The 22527-nt window shown below is 41.7% G+C and overlaps 1 protein-coding gene across 4 annotated transcripts in view; it reads right to left on the bottom strand.

Moving 5' to 3' along the window:
* Nucleotides 1–22527, bottom strand: part of dab1b (DAB adaptor protein 1b) — a 51829-nt gene that overhangs the window by 3959 nt on the left and 25343 nt on the right. For 3 of the 4 annotated variants that reach the window (XM_079648034.1, XM_079648036.1, XM_079648035.1), the window contains 10 exons: nt 16719–16858; nt 13577–13675; nt 11450–11581; nt 10378–10497; nt 9958–9996; nt 6891–6956; nt 5110–5169; nt 3271–3318; nt 2815–2920; nt 1031–1663 (listed from right to left, as the gene is read on the bottom strand). In XM_079648034.1, the coding sequence (XP_079504160.1) occupies nt 1031–1663; nt 2815–2920; nt 3271–3318; nt 5110–5169; nt 6891–6956; nt 9958–9996; nt 10378–10497; nt 11450–11581; nt 13577–13675; nt 16719–16858 (1443 nt within the window). The remainder of the gene's footprint in view (nt 1–1030; nt 1664–2814; nt 2921–3270; nt 3319–5109; nt 5170–6890; nt 6957–9957; nt 9997–10377; nt 10498–11449; nt 11582–13576; nt 13676–16718; nt 16859–22527) is intronic. The other variant, XM_079648037.1, reaches the window with a different exon arrangement.

Raw genomic sequence — 22527 nt, 5'->3', positions numbered from 1 at the left:
TGTATAGGTTTATGTGCATGTTAATGGTCTGCAAAGGCTGACCATTAGTTCCCTCCAGAGGGAGTTCCTCTCACACACACTCTGCCTGAAATGCCTTAAATGGACTCCTTTGTTGACTTCCATAACATAATGACATCACTAAGTAACAATCGTGCTTCTATTGACTAGCGCTCCTTTGTGATGGGCTACGGGGAAGGACCAATCACGGTTTCAGACAGAGGGTGAAAAGAGGTAGAATGAGAAGAGCTTTCTGAACATTAAAACATAGCAACATGTCACAGTGGAGGCACAAAATACAAACATAAACCTGAAAAAGGTTACAGGCCCCTTTAAGAAAACAGTTCCCAAAATTAAAGTCAGGCAGCAGGCTGCAAGGTCTCTTTCCTTCCTCTGTAATCCCCTACTTGCTGACATTACACTGTGTAACTCTGTTGTGGCCTGTACTATTTATTTTCTTAACTTTCTGCTATTCTTTACTTACTTCTGGCCTTGAACCATTTATTTCTTTGTTTCCATGTGTTGTTAGGTAAACATGGATTACAACAAGCACTTTGAGTTTTGTTTACGCAAATGAAAAGTGCGCTTATAAATCAAATTGATTATTATTATTATTATTATTATTATTATTATTATTATTATTAACAACAACTCTTTAATCCTGCCACATTTTGTCCCACCTTTTTCAAAAGTAAACAAAAAATCCACCTCCAGGTTTTTTTCTCACTTGCTCCTCAGGGCTTCTTTATAATAGTGTACTTGTTCTACATTGGTGCACTGTATTCAATTTGAAAGGAAATAATAATCCAACCCTTTTGGAGAAATATAATTCAAAACCCCAAAAGTCAGGGGTCATCAAAGTAAGCATGATGCATCCTCTTGAAACAATGAATGTAAAAAAGGCTAGATCTAATAGTTGTTCAAATAGTCCAGTCCGTAAAATTGCCTTCCAGGATAAAGATTACGATTAAAATAAGGTTTACACAGAATGGCACAAAGATGTTAGATTGTTAAGATAGTAAGGAATACTTACGGGATTCAGTAGACGGTGATGAGGATGTACCCGGGCTCAAGGTCATCCGAGAGAGATCAAGGTCACTGCAGCTGCCCTCCTCCTCCTGTGTGGCGGTAGCTGAAGGCGGCAGCAGCTGACTGCAGAGCAGCATGTCCGGGACGCCAAGGGGCCCCGGGGTCCCACACCTGCTCACCGATGCGGACGCAAATCCAGGTCCAACTCCTGATGTAGAGGGGCCCTCGCCTGCGTCTGATTCCGCGCCGAGCCCCTCCCTGCCCAGGCTCAGCTGCCTGTGGAGCAGGGAGGGGTCGGCCGTGTGCTGGGGGCTGGTGATGGCCGAGGAGGGGGCCGATAAGTCGCAGGCTTGCGGGCACATGGTGGTAATGGGTACCAGGCCTTGGAGCATGGCAGCTGTTATGGCGTGCCCCCCCACGCCCACAGTCTGGGCCGGCATGTACGCCGCCATGGCCGCCCACTGCTGCTGAGTGGCCGGGAAAATGTTAGCCTGGCTCCAGATGAGCGGCTGACCCCCGGGGAGGACCTGGGCCACCTGGAGGGGCCCCTGCACCGGGAAGGCCAGGGTCTGGGCCTGGCCGGGGTACGGCTGCTGAGCCCACTGCGCAGCCTGCACCGGACCCATGGTCATATAGCCTGAGAGAGAGGGGAGGGAGGAGAAGGAAAACCGATTGAAGGATATTAAGGCAGGAAGAGGAAGTGGAGGAGATTATTATAATGGGCGCAGAACACATTTAGTATCCTGTGATTCAAAATTCAATACATCAATTTTTCAAATTACAGCATGTTGTCTTTTGATATTTGTCTAAGGACAGATATTCAGTGCGGAAATGTAAAAGCAAAAGGGAACATTTAAAGGTATAATAATATAACTTAATGTCTAACAATCATCAGACCTATACGAGTTATTTTTATCTGTTCATTTCATTCGGTCGCCTGTAATAGCGATATCCCCTTGGAGGATGCATTGCTTTGTGGTTGTCTGCATGAAGCTGTCATGAACTGACTTTTTTCCAGTTTCAAGCCACCTCTAAGATACCCTTTTTAGACCTTGATCATTTTTAACCTCATAAAGAATGTTAGTCATCAGATGTCTAGATCTAAGTTGAACATGTGCAGCAGCCAAACTAAATTGGAGAGACATTGATCATAAATAAAGGAATCCTATCGGGGAGAAGCTGTCTGCATTGATACCTCCCATGATCCTATTCTACTTAACATTGTTGTCTGTTTTGATTGATAGACCCCTAGTGGCAAAAAAAATTTTTTTTTATTGGGGAACACATTTTTAGGAGGACTACCAAACCTGCAGAATCTTGCAGTTTGAGATCACTCATCAAAATATAGATTTGTGTTCAATATAAATAACTGTTGTATGGCAATGCCTTTGCAAGCAAACGCTGTCTTGAAAAGCTTCCAGAAAAACATCTGAGAGTTCTTAGTCTGTCATCAAAAATCATCTTCATAAGCTGTGTTATCATAGACAGACACATTGTGACATGATGATGTTTGCTGCACTAAAGAAGGCTGCTGTTCTTGAAGGATGTTGGGATGTTCTTGAACGTTCTTTGGAAGCCACAATGTCAATGCTTTTTCTAAAATATGCACAACCCACCAGTATTTGTCCTTGAAGAGATATTGCTTTACTGTATCTCTGTTCTACATTAAATCTTAGCATGTTTTTTCTCCAACTGCACATCAAAGAAACACATCCCCACCAGCACTTTATTCTCTCCTGTGTTCCGTTTTGTGATAAAGGATACAACGTTTCAGGAGATGGGGGCTACCTGATGGAAGGGAGGTGGGGCTGAAGGGGGCGTACAACTCGGCAGCATGTTGCTGCTGGCGGCTGCTCCGGCTCGGGTCCAGTGTGTTGGCAGGTGATGGGGGCATCTGAGAGGTGAAGCACACACACACACACACACACACACACACACACACACACACACACACACACACACACACACACACACACACACACACACACACACACACACACACACACACACACACACACACACACACACACACACACACACACACACACACACACACACACACAGACAGATGTCACTTCTGTCAAAGTCACCTAAAAGTCACTGGGCTGCACATTCATCTTTATCTCACTTATCGTTCTGTCGGGTGATTTAGATCTCTGCGACAGTCCTAATTAAATGTCACAGATAAATGAATTCCATAAACATGTTTACATTACACAACCAGGGTTTGGTTTCAGTACTTACCGAGGGAGGGGTGGACATGTCGCCGAAAAGATCAAAGTGGTTGATGTTCTGCGAGTGGAACAGAGGGGCCAAAAGAAAGAGAAAAAGTCCAGTGATACATCCGGACAATGAGATTTGCACACTCATGAAACCTTGAATTTGTCTCCAGATAGGGTATGGTGGTTGCATGGGCGGGTAGGAGTGGGGAGTGAAATCTATTCACAAAGGCGGTTTGTGCTGTGGATGGCAGGAAACAACTATCCCCTCGTTCCCTTATCAGAAAATGGATCTAAAATGAATCTTTCATGGCTCGCTATAATTGAGTGGGTAAAAGGCTATTCAGTCCCATAAAACAGACTCTGATTAGATATTCTTATGTCTGCCAATCAAGACGCGGGGCCCCCGTGAGAGCCCGGGCTGCTTTATCATGCTGATTCTTCTCCAGGAGCAGATACATACACAGAGGAGTGTGTTTATTTCATCACATAAATGAAAAGAAGAAGCTCCTGGAACCACCCGACCGGGACAATGAGGCCACCTCACCCTGTGGGCAGACGCTCTAGTCCCTCCATGTCCTCCACTCGCACTACTTAAAAAGGAGCAGGGGGACGCGGTTATGGAAGAGACTATGGAATGGCTAAGTTGCATGAAATGTCTCTGGGGCCATGCACAAGCAGACAATGAATCACCGTAAAGAAGCACAAAAACACACAGGACTTGCATGCTGCAAAGAAACTGATACAAACACACACATATTTAAACCAAAGAAAGAAAAAAAGGGAGGATAGCAGCAATCAGTGCTGCTGCTAACAGGGTGTTTATGTCCTCCTTGAATAAGCTGGGACATGGCGCGTTGCACAGTTTGCACGGCACTTTGGGACCATTCAGGGTCACAGAATGAGTCTGAATTTGGGGAAAAGGTAAACAGTGTACACAGATGTCTCTCCCTGCAGGCACCGACACACATCAGGGGTGCACGGAGGCTCTCAAAAAGCTCCAACTGAATGAACAGACAAGCAGTAACACTTAGAGATATGGAAGCGTTGCTACTTATACCGGCATAGACTGTTTGGGTGAGATAGCGCGGGGGCCGGGGAAGTTTATCTGTTTGATATGCTGAGCGTTGAGCGTACAAACAGCGGAGAGCACAGAAGCACTTTGCTGGGGCTGTTTTCAAAAGTTGTGGGGAAATTGTCTCTCAGTGAACATTGGGGAGAAATAGGCCTGAATGAATGTTTGTACAAGCGATTTGAGGGATGTAATAGCGTGGTGGTGAAGAACTCATAAAACCTAGCAGGATGAGATGAGATATACTTTCATTTTGATGAAAAGGGGGGAAATGCTTTTGGGTCTGTTTTCCATATATAGTTTTTCAGGTACAGCTTTAATGAGTGTTAGATTGTACTGCATGCAGCTCAAACCAACACCAACCCAAACTACAAACCTCTCCACCTCATCCTCCGAGGAAGGACGGAACAGCCCCCCCTTTATTTATCTGATCGGTGGGCCTCATAAACTGATTTTGTCTCAACCATCTGGTTGGACATGCGTCATAGTCTGGATTGGATTTAGGATACGTAGCCGGCGTCTTTAACGTCCTGTGAAATGGTCGACATGTCCGACTTTGGCTGACCAATCAATTCGTCCTACCTCTTGAGACAGGCTGGGCATGACCAATGGAAATTTGTTTCATCATCACCACAGTCTGAGTCATTCTAGGCTTGGAAAATGTGTTTTTGACATTACCAATGGGCACCGTCAAGAGGGGCTTGAGGCGCTTCCTTCAAGAGGATGTTAAAGAGAGGTTTGCAAGAAGAAGAGTAAAGAAACAAATAATAAACAAAACAAAAAAACACCTACAGTCATGAAATGGCGCTTTGGGACATCATAGATCCCGTCCTTCTGCTGACTGCTTGGGACCTGCATTGGATTGGAGGTCGATTCATCCGTAAGAAACAGAGCAACACCCTTTTTTTTATGTTTTCTTTTTTAACAGGCTAGTTTATTAAAAAACAAGAAGTAGACATGTCTATTGCATTCTGAATCAATTTCCATTTAGTCCATTTTTCTATGATTTAGTTTTATCTTTTAGAGCAATGGGATTATGCTAATTCTACAGCTGTTTCGTTAAATCAATTCTACTTAAATCAATATTGATTGCAAACATTGCTAGAGACGTTGCAAGCTGGTTCTGGGAGTGTTAAAAAAAGCTTATTGTTATTCTGCAACAGTATGTCTCAACTGGTTCATCTGACGATATCAAAACGCCTCGGCTCTGGCCTCCTTTGGATATTTCTCTCACATTTATTCAGACTATCTGTTGCTCTTATCCCCGCTGCCTGTCTCCCCATCACTCCCTCAACTTTTCCTTACGTTTTCCTCAAGCCTATTGATCTTGTTTCATTCTGAGATCAAATGGCATGGCAAGTGATAAATCTCCTTCTCTGCATCTTTCATCTTCAGAGGAACGCAAGATACAGAGAGGCAAAAAGAGGCGGAGGAGGAGGGAGAGACTGAGAGAAAGGGAGGGAGGAGGGTAGGATTAAACCATACCACAGGTCTCTGGAGTCCTAGCTAGTCCTTCATTTGGTCCAAAGCCAAAAGGTCAAAGTGTTGGAGATATTAAAGGCTTTGGGTGAACTATCCAGACTGAACAACTGACCTTAACTCTTCTTTAGATGTTTTAGACGCTACGTGAGGAATGTTTTATACCAAAGAGTGATAGGGTCAGGCATAAGGGAAAAAATGAGTTTGATTCAAATCAAAATATCAGAATTAGTTTTCAAAAATGGATAGTTTAAATGTTGAAATAAGTGTTGAAATCTTGAGAATAAACACATAAGCTTTAGCAGGTATAATCTGGTTTGATTTATTTCTCTAGATTCAAATGTATATAAAAATCTTCCTACACCGATTCTGAAGACTGGCCCTAACTCTCTTTGGTATTTTTAACGTAAACTGCTTATTTTTTATTATCTCTAAATATATAATCCTCAAGATTTTCCTAAAATCAAACCAAAAGCCATAATTCTTCTTGGAAATGGCCTTTGAAAGTATTAACATTTTCTTTGTTGGAGTTTTCATTGGTAGTGGGCGGAGACCGCCAATCCCATGCTGGATTCAAATTGCCTTCTTATGCAAAGTGACGATGCACGCATGTCATTGTATTTGTTGATAACCTCACTGTTTAGTGTATGCTCTCATTACATTGCGCAGAGCTGTATTGAGTTGCTGCTAATGCAAATAAAATAAAATATCCTTCTGCTGTGACTAACTGGCGAAACAGAGGCTTTTATTGTGAAGAAGCCACATGGAATGCAACGCATTTGTTCCTATGGTTAGTGTTGATTTAACCTTAATGCTACCAGTTGTAACTTGAACATGAATATAACCCTTTTAATAGATCCTAGCTGTATTCACTTCTTTCTTAGATGGTGTTTTATCTTCAGCCATGTTAAAAACTGAAACCCTAGTTTGACCTTCTACTGAATCCTCAGAAAACCTTTTTCTCCAAAAACAACGTGCCCTTTGTAACTTCTTTAGGAAAGGTGCTTTACAGTCATGTTAGTACTGTTACCATAATATTATATCACAGGGTATGAAAAGGGAGAAGAAAAGGGGGGCAATGCTTGTCTTTGTACCTGATAAACGCTCTCCTCTGACTGGTGGCCACGGAGGGGTTCGTGTCCAGCCTCAAACACTATGTACTATAGAACAGAAGTAGTGGGCAAGGCGTAGAGGTGCAGAGAACAATGAGATGGGAAGACAGAGAGAGAGGTTGGCATATAAAACAGAGAGATACAACGAGGGAGTGATACATGACGAGAATAAATGAAAGCACAGGGGAGCGAGAATGGCGTCGGCAGGGAGTGAAATGGAATTGCGAATAAAAAAAGGCGGTGAATGGGGGTGGGGGGGAAGTTGTGAAAAAGAAAAAAAGATTGAGGTGGGAAGAGGAAAGAGCACAAGTATAATAGGTCAGGCAGTAGTTCAAGGCAATGTGGAGGTTTAAGCTAGAGGTCTCCTTTTAACATCAATGATATGATGCTCCACCTCTTTGAGAGGTCAGCATGTTCAATTTGAGATCCATGAGTGAAGTCTCACTTTGGTCAGTGTCTCCTCTTAAGATATGTATTTATAAAAAAAAGTCTCAAAGGATCTCAAATAAAACATTATTTTTTGACATTTTGGGAAATATATTTGTTCACTTTTTTGCCGAAGATAAGACGAGAAGATGGATACCTTTTTCATATCTGTACGATAAATGTGTAGCTAGAGCTAGCAATGGATTAGCTTTGTTAGCTTAGCATTATGACTGGAAACAAAGGACACTGTCTAATTGTGAATAAAACACACTATGAAGAGTAACTATTGAAAATAAAAAGTACATTTTTGTTGACAAATAGAAACTAAAGGACATCATAAGACAGACAAAATTGAGCTAATGGTTGTTTGATGAACAGAAGTCATTTTAAACAACCTGCTACATAAGCAGAATCACACGCATAGCCTAGCTTCTAATTATCAATAGTATCCTCCACTGCACAAATACATCTCCTGTGCAGAATTATAGCTGTTGCACTGCCATCTTCAGCTAGAAGTATTTTCAACCAGGAATATGATGTCTCTGTCAAAATGTTCCTTGACGCTTTCAGGTCTTGAAAAAACAGATTTACGGGCTAAATTCTTCTACAATGAAGTGAAAATTAGACAAGAAGTGCCTAAAAAAAGTTGAGCCGGACTACAAAAACATGCAGGCAGCACACAGATTTTTGTTTAAAGTAGAGTAACATTGTGTGGAGAATTACATGTTTACGTTACTTTAAGTTGGGTGTGTTTCATGTTGGAAGGAATGAGAAGGTTCTAGGAAGGATGTCAACTCTCTTAAATTTCCTGAAGATGCTATATTAATACCCCAACGCTACGTAACTGTTGAGCTTCTCTGCTGGATCTAAACCATAGGATCTAAACGAAGAAAACCACAGTGGTTGAATCTAGCTTCTGAACTAATGCTTGTTTGAATGCTAATGCAAGGTGAGCCTTCTGTTCAATCAGCCAGCGTTTGTAAATGATAAATTGATTTACTGAGGAGAGTCTGTTTTCTGTCAACATGACTTAAAGGTAGGGTAGGTAAGAATGGAGAAACCAGCTCGAGTGCGTTCAAATTTGAAAGTACGCAGCCGAAAAAACTCTGCTCCTTCCCTTCAGACTTCCTTACAGAACCCCTCCTCCAACACACACGAACGCGCACATGACCAATGAGGGCACGAGATAAGTTTGTGCACAGATGGAAGGCTGACAGGCAGGTAGGCCATCCAGTTATTTTAGCCGGGCCGGCTCAGATCATTGGTCGTGCTTTTTACAGCACCACGGCTTCCACAGATGACATTTTTTTATGTATTTATTGTCAAAGCATTTAATTTATTCATTGCTATCGGGATGTTAAGAGCATTCAATGGAATATAACAAAAAGTGTTTCTGAAGTGAATTACCTACCCCACCTGTAACAGAGTTAACATGGACATGTCCTTCACCGCTAACCTTGAGAAAGATAATACAAACCCCTGTAACCATGGCAACTGTACACAACAAAAATGGCAACAGCTGTAGCTTGAAAATGCTTGGGAGATACCTAAATGAAAAAAACATGACAAAAAAGAGACTATAGTTTATGACAAAAAACTAAATCAATGCTAAAGTTAAGACTGTAGCTTGATTTTAGTGCAGTTAAGCACCCCCTGTTTTCAGTCTTCATGCTCAACTAGGCAAATTAGTTGCTGGCTCCATTGATCTTTAAAAAGAGCTTAAGGAAGCAGTTGGTAACCAAATATGTCAAAATTGAAGATTGAAATCTAATGTTTTGACTGCTGATACAGTTTGAGGGTATTTGGTCAATGTTAGGTGTCTTTAGCTTGTAATGTTTCTGTATATTAAATGAAGTCTCTCTAATTCTAAATGTGTTATATATATTGTAAATACTCTTTCTTTAGTTTGATGGGACCCTCTTCTAAAAGCTTAGAATAGTGTATTGGTTTGTCCCATTTTACATATCCCCATTATGTCTTATGATTGTACTTGTATTTGTGAATAAAATGAATTGTATCCAACCGTATCGGCAGCAAGAAAGTATAAAGTGAATTTCCCAAAATGTCAAAGTGCTCCTTTAAGATTCTGGCCACAGTGTGGAGTTTTGTCAACCAACATCAACATAATCCAAAGCTGCACATGGAATGACTTTATGCAAAACACACTTCTGGGGGGTGGCTGGACGTACCACTGAACATAGCATTCAGAGTAAGAGTTAGTGTTGTCTGTATTCAGTGTGAGCAAACAGAAAAAAAGAAAACATGTCAGGCAAATAAATACACAAGGCTATAAAGAAGGGGAGGGGGTAACAACCAGTCTGTTGGGGGGTGGGCATCTCTTTGGAAGAACATTGACACAGATCAACTGAAAAAATATGGTTTTACAACACTGCACTGGCAAATGGGAGTTGAATGGTTGAACAAAACTGTCCATAGGATGGTCTTCAGTGTATTACTGGAATGGTGGAATATCATGAATCATTAATTCAAGCAGATCAGTGACTGGAGGAGATATTTAAATTGATTTTTCATGTAAAATTCAAAGCTTTAAGAGGGAAAAAACAGCTAGAAAGCATCACAGTCAGCAGTGTTTGGTTGCTGCGCTGTGTGCCACTGGACCTACCTGGTAAACTGGGTCGTCCACTTCGTCCTCCAGGATGGTCTGTGCAGGGGTTGGACACAAGGCAGATGACACGTTTTGGTTTTTTAAAACAGTGAGACGGTGCAGCCCAATTTAGAAAGTCATTAGAAAGGAAATGGAGGAAGAACGGGTAACAAAAAATACATGTTATGTGCACTTTCCTGCAAGCGAGCATAACAACACACATGCGTTTCCTGTCACACATACCTGACTCCAATAAAACAAACCTGTTGCATTTCCATTATATTTAGATATTCAATATAGAAATCAATGGTGCGTACAAACACAGTCTGGGATGCACTTCAGAGGAAGATTTATGTTGTGGGAATGAATTGCTGGCCGAGATGTAATGTGTGACCTCGCCTCCGAGTGGGAAATGAAACTGAGAAAAACATGTCATACCTGGTAGACCGCCTGCTCACACTGTTTGTCCTTCTGCGCTTTCTTCTCCATCTCCTCCCGCTGTTTAATGTCGTAGATGAGCGTGAAGAGGTCGCGCAGGTCGATGATGAGAGGCTCCGCCTGGGCGAAGAGGAAGACGGGGATGTACAAATATTAACAAGAGGGAAGTGAGAAAGGAAAGGAAATGGGCAAATAAATACACATTTGAGGAAATAAAGAATAGTTTTTTCAGAGAGATCAAGGTGAATGAAGAGCAGTGTTTTGAAAGATGGACATGTGGAGGAAAGCAGCGAGAAACAGAGGTAGAGGAGTTTTAAAATGATCCAGAAGATCTGGGTGAAAATGAACAAGGCAGGAAGATAATTAACTTGTTTGCTGAAATACTTTAAAAGCTTTACTAATACAACTAGAAAAAACTCTAAGGGTAAAATAGTTTCAAAATTCTGAGATGATAAGGATTTAATTTAACTGTTATCCTCTTCTAGTGACCTTTGTGATTAAAACATTATTTATTTATTTCAGTTATTTCAGTCAGACAACTTATGTACAAATAGTAAACCCTGAATACAATTCTGAGGTGACAAATAATCTAACTGCTTGACTTTATTTAACCTCAATTAATTATTATTATTATTTATAATGGGGATTGGCCTTTGTGATATTTTGTATTACAGGTAGCTAACCCTTAAACAGAATCCCAAGGTGACAAGGAATTAATTCATAGGTATCATCAATTCAATTAGCCTTTATAATAAACAACTGTGTAATGTATTTATGGGATTATTTCAATCAGACACCTAACCTAAAAAAGTTCAGCCACAAAAAAAAATACTGAGGTGACAAGAACTTGAATTAACCGTGTTATAATCATCAATAAATTATTATAATTCATATGCTGAGTGACCTTTGAGATTTTTCATTTCTTTAATGTATTAACAAAATTATTTTTGTCAGACATGTCACTTACATGACCCGATGATGTAAGTGCAGAATATGAAGATGTTGGCTCTGGTCTATTATTGCTTGAGACTTGACCTAACCTAAAGTAACCTAAAAACAGAAAATGTCATACCGACTGTGCCGTCTTGATGGCCACAAACTTATGGTGACTCTCCTTCCCGCAGACATAGCCAAAGGCCCGGTGGTCCCTGGTGTCCTTGGCGATGTAGCTGATCTCGTGCACTGAGTGGTGATGCATGAGCACCTACATGGCACACGTGAAGGGTTACAGAAAGGACCACATTGGCTTGATGAAAACGGAAAATCTGACAATCTTGCTCTCCTTAAAGATGCAAAAGCATGTCTTGTTCCATTTTTAAATAGTGTTTTACAAGTACTGTGTTGGCAGAGAAAGTAGGTCAGACCTACTTTAAACATCTTTGCATATTGTGGAGCCAAACGCAACCAACACAGAGGGAGGAGAGACTCAAGGGTGTTCCAATCTATATTACACAGTACTCTATAGGCACTATGGTTAATATTCAATTTATAATCAGATTGTCAGATTATGTAAAATCTCTTGGACTTCCTTACTACTGTATACTCTCTTATATAAGCAGGTTTTAAGACGCTCTGATATCCAAAATCAGGAAACAATGACTTTTTTGTATAAGAAACCTTGCAAAACATAAACACACAACCAGATATACACACGCAGTAATTCAGCTGTCATTCTGCCCCCCCCCCCCCACTTGCAGTTCCTCTATTAGCAGAGATAAGCTTAGGCCTTGGGGAGGAGCTTTCATTCAAAAATTTGCCGATTTTCAGCGGGGAGCGTCGCTGGTAACGTCTCAGATTAATGTAAAATACAAAACTAATACGAATAGTCTACTGGATTCAGCACAGAATCAAGTCAGCTTTACATAAAGTATTTCCATCACAGTGTTGCTGACACTGCTCATCCCCGTTCCCCCATAATAGCTCAAGAGGGATATTAAGTGTGGAGTGTTATTTACTGCCGGTAATCAGTAAATAAAATGAGGAGCATTAGGGGGCATTTTCCAAAACAACAAATGAGCTTGTCAGAAAGCTGGTGAGCTATTTGGTGGTGGCGCAGGGCTTAATGTTCTTTTTCATTAACAGTGAAAGAAGATGTTATCAAAGATGGGTGTTTCTTTGTTTGTGGGGGGGGGGGCAGAGTAGACGGTTGGTGGTGTGGCGGGGGCTCGCAGCCGTGGGACAAACGCTGTTGCGTAATTATCAGTTTAGCTGTAACGACAGCTGAGGTGGAGCCGTGGTTTAATTAGCATTAGCGGCAATGATCATTAAGGGGTGGAACTGAGTGCTAATTATCGGTTAGCGCTGATGAGCATAGTGGGTCTATCCAGCCAACGCTACGCCCCAGGATAGGGGAGAGCCGGGCCCCCTCGATCATCCTGTAATGGAACAGCAGGCCTCGGAGCCCGCCAGGGGGATGGAGGCCAGTACGGAGGCGGAAACAGCCCGTCTCATAACATCACCGTAACATTGCTCACTGCGCTATCATTAGCAAGCAGACAGGGCCTGACAGAGCTTACAGTAAAGGGCCTGCAGTAGACCTTAGATCTAATGGGTTAACCCAGTTTACTTAGGGTTAAATATCAAATACAAGACCTGCAGTGTAAAGCTGTCAAGTTCAATTGTGTCTCAAACTAACATTCATTTTCATACATCTGCAGAATATTTTCTAGGAATCTGTTATTTGTCCGGTCCATTAAATGTCAAAATAACTGTGAAAAATGTAAGTCTTTACATTTCTTGTTTTGTCAGCCTCACTTTGATATAAAATAAAACAAAGCAATTAAACTACCTCCACATTTCAGAGGCTCAATATAATTTTTTTGTATACAAAATTACCTAAATAATAAATCTATCAGCATTACCGATTATGTTTCCTCTGTCGTCTAATCAATTAGTTACAGCTCTTAGTTCAATCTTTATGAGCTAAAGGGCAACATGTTATGTGGACATTCCGAATTGATATTTGGACAGGAATTTGGAATACATATGCAATTGTTTTTATTTCAACACAACCTTGAGAATCCTCGTCCTCCCTCCACACAGGTACTTCAGTGGGAGCAATAAGTCAACCGGGCTGACAAGATGGCGTTGGCTGGCAACAGCTATGCACTGAAGCGTGCGAGCGTCTGCCCTCTGGATGTCCTACACTGTAGGTTCACAGTACGGCAGCTGGCGAGGGCCTCGCTGACATGCTACTCACCCCTGATCTTTCACAGTAAATCTTGATCCCGCCGAAAGAGACCGTCAAGAACACTCTCTGCTTGTGCTCCCCTTTGGAACGCGCAGAAGAAGCCATTCCCTGCAGGAGATTAAAGGAAACGACATGAGGAGATGAAAGGATGAAAGATGGTGAGCCCTCGCCTCTTCCGGCTCAGGTGAGGGTGACAGTGGGAGATGGGGGGATGGATATTGTAGGGTAAGGTGACAGTAGTTACGTAAGGTGTGATAGGACAGAATGTTCTTTCATGTGCCGTTTCTTGAAGCTTCACTCTCAGAGGAGTTCACACGTCGACTTGTGAGCAAGAGTTATTATTATTGAGGCCTTTTTTTTTTTTTTTTCCAAGCATTTTTTTCTCTCCGTTTTCTTGAAGTACTGTAGGTTTACTGCACTTCAACGTGACATACACAAGTGCTAGCTAACAACAATAAGGTGAGATTTGCTGACAGAATGGATCGCTGCTGACCGACCAGCTCGCTTTGACAACTTTGCATAGTGCTGACTGAACACGGCAGTCAGCCTTTGAAGTACGTTTTTTCCCATGGATCTCAGCAGCTCACATTGTCTTTCTTACATTCTCAGCTCTAATAAAGAAAACAATTAACATTTCCAGCGTGTTCCATTTGACGGGACCTGTGTGCTTGACATGTCTTTCATATAACAAAACCTGCAGGAGAATAGAAGAGAAGAGAAGAAGAAAGTCCTGCCTGCTGTGCTGAACACATCTGACAAAACTGCAGGACCAGTAACGCTGAAGAGTGGTCGACCTCAGCTATCCTCCACTTTAGATTTGTTTCTCTTAGGGCTCAGCTAATATTCAAAAAGACATAACGGGTTACATAAATCACAGTTGAGTTCTGCTTCTGCAGGGAGATGTTAAAGCAACATATCCATCTCTACATGTATCTTTAATATGAGAAACAGAGGAGCTGAAGGAATCAAGGGAGTGTGAATAGGGTGAGGATAAAGAGCAGAACAAGCAATGGGGATAAGGAGAAGATGAAGTAAGTGAGAGAGAGGCGGGCGGGCGGGCGGGCGAGTCGATGGATGTTGTCAATCAGCTATCGGCTTCTCAATTTGGTGGATTAGTCCTCAAGGCAACGAGAGGCAGCTCAATAGAGACCACGTCGCCTCCTTTATCCCCAGTCCAGATAATAGCAGGTCTGTATTGAATGCCCCATAGACTGTAAATGGCTGCTAGCTGGTGAATACTGGAGTCATATGGAGGGCACTGCTGAAATGTCATCGGGGCGGGGGAAAGTTGTTTTATTGGACATATAGGCGATGAGAGGCTTTGCCTTCCGGCTGCTCTCCTCTTCTCTTGGGACTTCCCACACATTTAAGCCCCAGCAAAGAGTGCGAGAAGATACTTAAAAAAAGCCATGGCGTATACGTCCTCTTTTAGAGGAAGATTTATCCCGGAGCCACCTACTGCAAAGATGCTTATGTGCTGCTATTTTCCCCCCCAACAAAGAAATTGATAAGTATTTCCTGCCTTTTACTTTGGAGCCAAACACAGCTGGTACTTAAGAGGATACAGAATTACATTTTGAGAAGAGGAAGCATGCTATTTCTCAGTAATATGTTCTTTATATTGATAATTGCACGTTAGCTAAACCCCTATCCGAACAGAAAATGTCAAACCTAAATTAGCAAGCCTAATTGGGCATGGTGGGTCTTTAAAGCTTTGGGTTTAACTTTTTACTTTTAATAAGTGTTTATAAGTTCTAACATAAGCTTCAAAGTTTAGAATGTTGGCCTGCCTAGCATTATGCCAAAAGTAACCAAATGTATAATTTCTAACATATAGGTTATGTCAAAGCAGCCGATCAGGATTTTGTACTTATGGAGAAATCTGAAATGTTTCCTTAACATTCTAACAGTACAGTATTATAGCAGGAGGAAAAAGGTGTGTCAAGTGCTTTTTAAAGACCCCTGTTTCAAGATTCTTGTGCCGTTGCGCCACAGGAATATTATTACGAAAACCCAATAGTCCAACACATTTCCCATTGGACCGGAAGCCAATTGGTCCCACAGTCTTTTACCCCAAAAGCAAACACCCATCGGTCTGAAGGCTCATTGCTCTGAGAATGGGTGTTTGCTTTGTGGTAATGGACTGTGGGACAAATGGGTTTTGGACAAATAGGATTTTTTTTTACCATTGGGGTTTCAGTACAATGGGCCTTTGGAATAATGAACAGACCCGGTTTTTAAATGAGACAGCTGAAAACATAAATAAATGAGCTTGTGGCAAAATGGTGTTGTTATTTTAAGTAGGTAGCTAGCTAGCTCTGTTCATTTACGGTAGGCGGCTATAAATGAGAGGATTGCTTTAGTATTCCACTGACTGAGATCAAAAAGCCATTGTTTTGAGGATGACTAACGTCTGTTTTTGGGTAACAGTGCATGTTCGAGAATGGAACACTTGAAAGGCCTAGCAACAGTAAATGTTTGTACACATACTACTACAAAATAGGTTGGTTGACACTCAGCCCTTACATCCACGATCACCAGTACTAACACTTTTTCTCAACTAACTAAAGGGCTGAATTTGACCTCATTTTACTTGCAACATTCTAAAGAACACAGGCTTGAATATTATCTAGGTCACATTATCACAGTTTGCATATGTGCGACAAGTATATCATCGCTGTAAAAATAGAAGGCTGGGACTGACATGAGAAAACATTCAAGAGGCAGGGAGGGTGTTCTAAAAAGTGATAATTTCTAACTCAAGTGTTTGCTTTAAGCATCTTAAACATAGGAAGCCAGTTTGCCTCCAAGGTCAAAAACAGCTGTGTGAATAAATATGGAGAGCTTTGAGCACTGCTAAAAATAAAGCCGCTTATTAGAGGGATATTGAGGCTGCTAACATTTTGCAACAGATGAAAAACCAACCTTACAGTAGCTATGTGATAAAGAGCTGCAGAATAACACGGTTGGACTTTTGTTTGTTCCGTGTGGTCAGTTCTTTACAGAGCTTCAGTGAGTCCTTTACAGGAGAGGACAGCTCATATGACTCATTCAATAGACAATACAGACATGACCGGACAAGCCTTTCCATACCTGACTGTGATGTGTGAAGGAGCTCATTGATTCCCCCCCAACATTCACAAACACACACCTTTAGCTTCATCATGGAGTCCTGGCACAGCTTGTCCCCGCGCGCCGAAGTCACCTCATCAATCCCGATCAGCTTGGCCTTGTAACGCACGCCATCTCCACGGAAACGCTTAATAAGCCCCACCTCAGTGCGGTCCTGACCTGTGGTCGGAAAAGAAAAAGAGAGGCAGAAAAATAAGGAGGAGAAAACATGAAACAGCGCGACTGAAAAATACAACTTTAGCATCATGCCTCTGCTTGAGGTATAGGAGCTGCTGTGTGTGTGTGTGTGTGTGTGTGTGTGTGTGTGTGTGTGTGTTTGTTTGTGTGTGTGTGTGTGTGTGTGTGTGTGTGTGTGTGTGTGTGTGGGTGTGTGTGTGTGTGTGTGTGTGTGTGTGTGTGTGTGTGTGTGTGTGTGTGTGTGTGTGTGTGTGTGTGTGTGTGTGTGTGTGTGTGTGTGTGTGTGTGTGTGTGTGTGTGTTGTGAGAGTTGGCTGCTCCGGTATAAATATTTATGGACTAGGAAATGCAAAATGAATTGCAAATTAGCAGCAGCGAGCTAAATTTGAAAGAAAATTGAACTTGAGATTGAAAATGAAGTTGAATGAAGCCGGTGGACTTAATGAGAAAACAACCGGAACATTGAGAACACTCTGCGGTCGCCAATTGCAAGGCATTGTGGGGCATTCACACAGAACGCCCGGTCGGAAGGTTATGGTGTGGGGGGCTCACTCCTACTCCTGACCCACACCCACAGTTCCCATGGGTGCCATTGGTGGTGACAAACCAGCTTGAATGGCTGCTATTGAGAGGAATCATCTCGGTCCAGTGCTCACCCATAATCCACCAGGCCCTCCCTGGGTGATGGACGTTGGGTGGTGCGCTGGTGGTGTGGGACAGGGGGGGGGCATCTGTGAATGTGTCTGGCCCGGCCTCAGGCTTTATAATGTCATTCCTCACCTTCTCCATCCCATCCCTTTTGCTGATTATTCTGTCTATCATCTCTGAAACTGCCCTGACATCACCTTGACACCACCAGTCTTCTAATTTTGTCTCCACGCTACCTGCCTTCAAACTCTTTTGATTATGACATGCAAGCTTTAGCCCAGTTTTGTGCATATGCAATGTATAAACCATCCTCTCATAACCTGTGCTGGGTTTGTTATCCGCAAAACAACGTCTCCTGACACATTTACACGACGGGATTCCAGAATCAAGGTCACCATCACCTCTGAGAATTTAACCGTTTTCAGGCCCCTTGCTCACTCATTTCTAGGTCAAGAGTCCCATACAGTGCATTCGTTAACGGCACATTTAAGAGGATAGCTGAGCTGTGTGAGAGAGAGGAAGAAGGTTTATTATCCCTAATTCAGACCGCCAAATAACTCAAAGAACGTATTACATCAAAATGACCCTTTCCCACCAAGAAACACACCGTACATCTACTCAAACACAAATGGAATTCCATCTAAGATCTAATCAATTTCCAAGGAAAATTAAAAAGGTTTGTGCAAATGGCGAGAAAAAAGAAAGCGTCAAATGCAAGCACTTGGCTTGGCTATGCACACCCTCTCACTAATTCATCAGGGCACAATTCTCTAAAGGGGGGGAGGGCTTGAAGAAGCTAAAGTCATTAAAGTCGGTAAGCAAGTGAATGTGAAATCTGGGTCTAATTCTGACTTGTTTCGAAGCAAGATGATAATGAGTGTTATATACATCCAGCGCGTACCTCTGAACATTAAGCCTGTCACTACCATGTAGAGAAATTAACATTCCCACATTGATAACAAACTCACTAAGAAGACAAACTGTAGACAATGTGCTGTTTCAAAGACTGCTGGATAGATGAAAGAAGAGAGGGTGGATGATAATTATTGCTGTACTTTATTCCAAACCATACCTCATAGAGCGACTGGAGCCTATTCTTACAGCATTATGTATTCCATCCAGTTTTTACTGACTCATACACTAATGTAATGTAAAATGCATGCTGCTCCAGTTGCATTTTAAACACGATCGGTCCAATTTAGTACAGCTCTCTCAGATGAGCTTTAACCAGATGTTCTGTGCCATTTGTTTCTTTACATACAGCGCGCCATTTCCCCCTAATAACACTTCAGGAGAGATTTAGAGGTTTATGCACAGATCCTCAAAAAAAAGTAGGACTTGCATACCGAATGAGCGTCTTGACACAGTGGCATAACTCGTACGCTACGTGCTCTGGGTTCAGATCACGACGAGCCGTGTGCTGTATTTGAAAACTAAAGAGCTGCGGGGCATGCTGTTTCATGTTGTTACTTTAACTGTAAGGAAGGAGAGAGGTGGAAGGTGTGTGTGTGTGTGTGTGTGTGTGTGTGTGTGTGTGTGTGTGTGTGTGTGTGTGTGTGTGTGTGTGTGTGTGTGTGTGTGTGTGTGTGTGTGTGTGTGTGTGTGTGTGTGTGTGTGTGTGTATGTCTGTGTGTGTGTGTGTGTGTGTGTGTGTGTGTGTGTGTGTGTGTGTGTGTGTGTGTGTGTGTGTGTGTGTGTGTGTGTGTGTGTGTGTGTGTGGGTGAGGGGAGTTGGGGGTGATACATACTCCTCTGGCTTTCTGGATTTACAATTACCCAAGGTTGAATGGTCCTCAAAATATTTCTGGCCCATAAGTTTGACGCTCATAATTTGTCTGACAGAGGGCTGCCTAAAGCATTGTGTACTATTATTCTGCGTCTAAGTGCATCCCACACATCGGACAACATGCCTGCCATACAGGAGCCCTGGTGGTCCAAGATGCAGAGGTCATAATAGAACGGTGCAGAAATAAGTCCTAAAATGTGGTAATGAGTTAGCATTTTACCACTTCCGGTTTACTTGTATCGAAATCAACCTCTTTTTAAAAAAAACAAGTTTAAGAGATCCTCAAGTATTTTTCTACAACATGAAATACGTCAGTAATGTCCGGCTGAATGTCCGAAGCTTCTACTTTTCCTCAAAACGACGGCTGCTAGCAAGTTGCTAAATAAGACTACTAAAATTAGCACGCCAAACATTAGCCGCCTTTAGTTTAGCTGTTGGGATGCGAGCCGTGAAACCGTGATGTCGTTTGTTTATAGCATAATGTTATCTTTTTACATCTTGCAGTTGCATTTATGCATCAGAAATCATAAAGGTGGCATCAATATGTGGAGATTATCCTGCTGACCAAAACTTGTAAGAATCACAAAACGTGTTTTTGCCAGAAATCTTATTTTCTGCAATATTCCATGATCCAATGGAAAAATCATATTGCTTTTTGTTGAGGGAGCTCATGCAATGTTACATACCAGTTTGGCCTAGAAATATATTACATCACTGCACTACTATTTCTAAGACCTTTGTAACAACAATACCCATTAATATTTCCCATTGACCTCATTTGGTGAAATCTAATAAAGACGGGAAAAGCCAAAACTTCCAAAACTGCAGCTGAGATTTACCAGCCAGGACATCAGACGTGCCTCGAAACAAATGCTGCGGCCAGCCACCTGAATACAGGCCCTGCACCAGGACCATGGAGAGAACAATTACTGTTCGCCCTGCTCCATACTGTTACAGGGCTTGTCTCTGATCACAGTGTTGCATCCTCCTCCTTGCCACACTAGAATGGGGACAGTGAAGGCACAGATGGCAGCAGATGGAGAGTCAGAAGTGCCCCTCTAGATATAAGGACTTGGCAGCGGGAAACTTTTTGTTGGGGATCTGGGCATCGAAGCAGCTTAACCTTTGAACTGCTCCGAGTGTGGATCTGTGTCTGCTCGTCTCTTCCTGTCAATATCCGTCTGTTACAAGGCCACATGCAATGCATTAAGATAAAATGAGACTGAATGTATTGCAATGCCTGCTAATTCTGAGTTCACGTACATGCATGTTTAATGTTAACTAGGGCTGTTCTGAATAGTTCAGCTCATTCAAATTGTTGACATTCAGATACTTAATCACCAATCACTTGTTCCTCTTTTTTCATATATTCAATTTATTGTGTTTAAAGCCGCTATTTATGCATTCTTAGATTAAGCAAGGTTATGCTAATACTATTAGCATTATACCATTTGATGGAATAGATTCCAGTAATGGATGATTGCTTCTGACTTGCTTGTTCCAAACATTTTCAAAGTCAAAAAGCTAAATGTACAATAATTTATTTCTTTAATTATTTTTAATGTTGAAAAAAAATACTTTTATTATTGCGGTTAAACATTGCACTGCCGTCTGTTGGACATGGACGGAGGCATGTCACTGATTAGTTATTTTTTAAAGAGAAATGGTAATAAAGAGACTAACTAATTCAATCAAAATGAATAATTTTATTAAAATGTTTTTCAAGGATTGTTATCTTAGAACAGAATAAAAGTTTAAAAAGATATTCGGTAAATCTGTAATGTTAACCGTTATTTTGTGTTAAAAATGACAATTCTACTTATATCCTTTTGGAGCAGGGAAGGCAAATCTGTCCCTGCCATCTGCCTCCCCCATGTGCATGAAATAACTTCCATAAGCCTTTGCAAACCTGCAGATTTGCCAACAGCAGTACGACGCCCCTCACCCAACACCAATGTCAAAATTCCTCCACCCAACTTTGACATTCAACAGCAAATCGAGGTCCTCGATCGTTCATCGACTAATCGTTAAAGCACTTACAAAGGTAATGAGGGTCATTGTGTACATTGTCTATGTACTGGGCCGACCATTCGCAGTAGACTATACATTGATGTGTTCTAGTGGTTGGAAATGGGCAAGATAATGTTTTAGGTAGAGGCTCCACAACGATGCCATTATAACACTCATTATAAAGCAGTGGAATGAGCAGTTTGATTATGAAACCCGACTGATTTGGTCAAATGTGGGAAATCGTGTTTGAATAGGGTGAAATGGTTACTATTTGTACTGTCTCTTACAATCTTCCCAATGTCATTCATTCAGAATGAGAGGTGACTGACGATTGCATTTCATTTTCTGTTCGCCGCATCACCAGCGTTCTCCGACTTCTCTCTTTCAATGTTTCTCTGTCCTCTATTCCTTGTCTTTCTTTATGAAATGAAAAAAAAATTTGCGCACAGATTACAGTGGGAGAGCAACAGTTGCTATGGAGATAGAGCAAAGTCACGCATGTAAAGCAATTATGTTGATAGTTGGAGGAGAGCTCTGGCTTTACCATGGCATTCAGAGCCTGCTGTGAGGTTGGAATTTTCCAAACAGATTTTGAAAGGAATGACAAGTGCTATGAAATCCCTAAAACAAAGCACAAGAAAGGTTGTCTAGTAAAAGTAGTAGAATAGTACATATTTTTCAAAAGCAGCAGTGTGTACAATTTAGGGAGAGCTTTTGGCAGAGATGGAATCAAATATTTACTGCTATGTTTTCAGTAATGTTAAATCGAAAACGATGGTTTGTTGCCCAAAAGTATCCAAAGGCCTTGTCATACTGAGAGGCTTGAAAAAATGTGAAATACTTAACATATGTATAGGGCTTTTATTGTGAAAGGTAAGGATGGAAGGATGGGATCTGGAATAATGTCGCCTCTTTCAAGATTGAAAGGAGTTAGAACGTTTGCCGTGTTCCTTTGGACTAGGGAGTATCCATGTTGTCATTTTATAATCCCCACGAATATAAACTCCACTCCAACTGTTCCCCACACATTGATTGATTAACGCCTTTTTATATTTGTGGTACAAAATGTCCGAAAGGCAATGATCTCCATTTTTTGCGGCGAAATATTTGCTTTCCGTGTTTAATGACTATCAGACCATGTTTCAGGCACATAACCAAAAACCAAGACTTCGAGTCAAGGGAACAGGTAGTTCTATATCCCGGGTTTCA

This window comes from Notothenia rossii (assembly GCF_949606895.1).
Source record: "Notothenia rossii genome assembly, chromosome: 9".
Taxonomy (NCBI): Eukaryota; Metazoa; Chordata; class Actinopteri; order Perciformes; family Nototheniidae; genus Notothenia; species Notothenia rossii.
Note: the sequence above shows the minus strand (reverse complement) of the source record. Positions and strands in the feature narration are given on the sequence as shown.